At 31.6% G+C, this 2,665-nt stretch overlaps 1 protein-coding gene across 1 annotated transcript in view; it reads right to left on the reverse strand.

Moving 5' to 3' along the window:
* Positions 1 to 2,665, reverse strand: part of LOC106869364 (glutamate receptor) — a 695,940-nt gene that overhangs the window by 50,192 nt on the left and 643,083 nt on the right. Inside the window, exon 9 of the mRNA XM_014915088.2 lies at positions 1,792 to 1,902. Coding sequence (XP_014770574.1) covers positions 1,792 to 1,902 — 111 coding nt within the window. The remainder of the gene's footprint in view (positions 1 to 1,791; positions 1,903 to 2,665) is intronic.

A 2,665-nucleotide genomic window follows, 5' to 3' on the forward strand; every position in this document is an offset into this window, starting at 1 on the left:
ATATATATATATATATATATATATATATATAATGTGAGAGAGAGAGGTGGGAATATGAGATAGTGAACTGATATTTGCAAACGATTTTGCATACAAAATAAATTTAAATTATCTTCTTATGTCAATAGATCCATGAATAAAAAAAACGAATATAATAAATAGAGTTTTATATGGGTTTTGGTTAAATTCACTTGGCTTGAAAGTTATTGTCAGATACGTGGAACAGGCAAAACATATTTCCATTGAATTTAATTTCTGCTCACTGGTGTGAGACAAACGTTTTACTATTCTTACGTGTATTCTTACGATATTGTTACACGCTGATAATTATTAACTTTTTCTCGTAAACTATTTGTAAGCAGATCATCAGTGATGATTGTTACTGTTTCGTTTATCCTGCCATAACAGATTCTTAAGTTCAATTTATCATCACCATATTTCAGCGTCCACATGCTGCATATGTTTGGGCCTAAATGACAATCTATTAACTTTACATCATAATTGAACCCCTATATATATGCTATTGCATTAAACATATCAGTTTTAGAGAGAGTAAATTAGTAAACTCACTATTACGACTTTCTAATTTCGTGCAAGTGTACTTTAAGGATGTGGTTATTTTCATTATCACAAATAAAACAATGGACGCAATGCGCGTATTTCTTCGTTATGTGTACTTCTGGTAGAAACTTCATACGGGAGCGATGATTCCAAAGTATAAACTAGCTTTTGAATACGACCGTAATATTTGATAAACGACTGCAGGTCTTTTCCAAAATACATCTAGTGTAAGAAAATCGTGGCAAATTTTAACTAAAAGATGTTAGTTTTTAATAATGCAACTGGCGTTATCCCCGCAATTTTAAGTTTCCATGGATTAAGTTTTTGTTTCAATCATGCACATAGTCACCATACTTTTGGAAGTGATGAATCCTGATCTGTTTCAGAATGAATTTAAAGACTAACAAATATATAGAATTCCTTTTCACAGTCTTTTTATCTCAGCGGTTTATGTATCTAGATTCGAGTCCTATAAATATAAAATTTAATTTCTCGCGAGGTCATGCTTCGTTGTGCACTTCAAATAAAACATCATTTGTTTCGAAATCAATGTAGCAATACCTAAGGGATCTCACTGTGCGCTTGATATATTTTAATTTCACACTGCACTCCACGACATGTTCAGGTATATAACCTCTTGTTCTTTTAATCATTCTAAGCTGTGTAGCAAGAAAAATAGGGTCAACAGAAATTTCAAGCAATCATATAAATTTCAGTGGCGTTTTGGCTGTTACTGGGGATTTGTGCGGTTATTACGCTTTAGTAATATATTGAAAATTGATTTGTTTCTCTGCACAGAAACGAGTAATGCTCTCAATCTAATAATTCTCTTAGGGTTCGAACTTGAATCTACATGCTTGGAAGCGACTTCTTTAAATCATAAAGATTGCTTATCTATGTGTATGTGTTTACACTTTTGCAGGATAAACGTTGAAAGTGTCCTCCAGGTGTTGGCATGTTAGATTTATCATTGTCAGACAAAAGCGGGCATGCGAAAGTTTTGACGTCTCTGTCAATCTTTCTTTTGCAAAACTTAACAAATGCATACTCTACTCAAAAGTATTGAGTAAGTCTTCAATTTAGTTTAATGCAAAATCGATTTATGTAATTTGAGATAGAAACCAACCATCTTTGTTTATGAAATTTATATATATATATATATATATACACATAATTATTTTTGTCATTTAAGAACACATGAAAATGTAATGGAAAGGGAGTATGTTTTACTTCAATTGTGGTAACAATCAGCCTTTTCCCAGTCATGGTGTAGTTTTGTTGCGGAGCAGCACGTTCAATCTCAACTTCGTTGAAACCTTGAGTTGGTGTCCAGTTTCCAATCTAAAAATAAAAGACAAACGAAAAAGATTTATAAGTATATAAAGTCCACAGCAGGAATGAAGAAATATAATCTAGGGTTAAGTTCTGCGATATATGTACAATTGAGTCTGTGATAAGTTGAAAAAAAATTCGATTAACTTATATTAATTTGGCAATAAGATGCCACGAAAAAAATGAAATAAAATAAAACGAAGAAAAGAAACCTGCAGTTTTTAATATCTTAAAAAACAAAATCAGGAAACAGCTCTAGTAAATGCAACTCCTACTATTTTATCTGTTTCAGTCATCGAAATACAATCATGAAATACTTGAGATTTTTCAAACTTAGCATATGTAAAACGATACTGATACATCAATCTGTTTAATGAAAATTATGAATAAACATTTACTGTATCTGTACACAATATGGCAAATTTATTTTATATACTTTTGACCTAGGTGCCTTATGTTAAAACTTCCCCTGCTCCATTATAAACTGGTCTGCTAGTAGAGAAACCCCCCACCTATAGTAGTTTGTCACTAAACCCAAATAAATTTTATAACTCTATCATCCATGTTTACTGTCTATATTGTTTACACCTTTCCCTACAAAGAAAATGCTAGTGCTCTCTTAAGCTTTGAATCACTAGGTCTGATACGATGATCCATAAATCAGAAAAAAAAAAAAATCAGTGACAGTTCAAAATCTGCTTAGAATGAATTACTAGCCTGTATGGTCTGGCTAAATCAAAATGATTTTTGTATTCTTCCTTTCTACTTAGAG

Source organism: Octopus bimaculoides, chromosome 1 (assembly GCF_001194135.2).
Source record: "Octopus bimaculoides isolate UCB-OBI-ISO-001 chromosome 1, ASM119413v2, whole genome shotgun sequence".
Taxonomy (NCBI): Eukaryota; Metazoa; Mollusca; class Cephalopoda; order Octopoda; family Octopodidae; genus Octopus; species Octopus bimaculoides.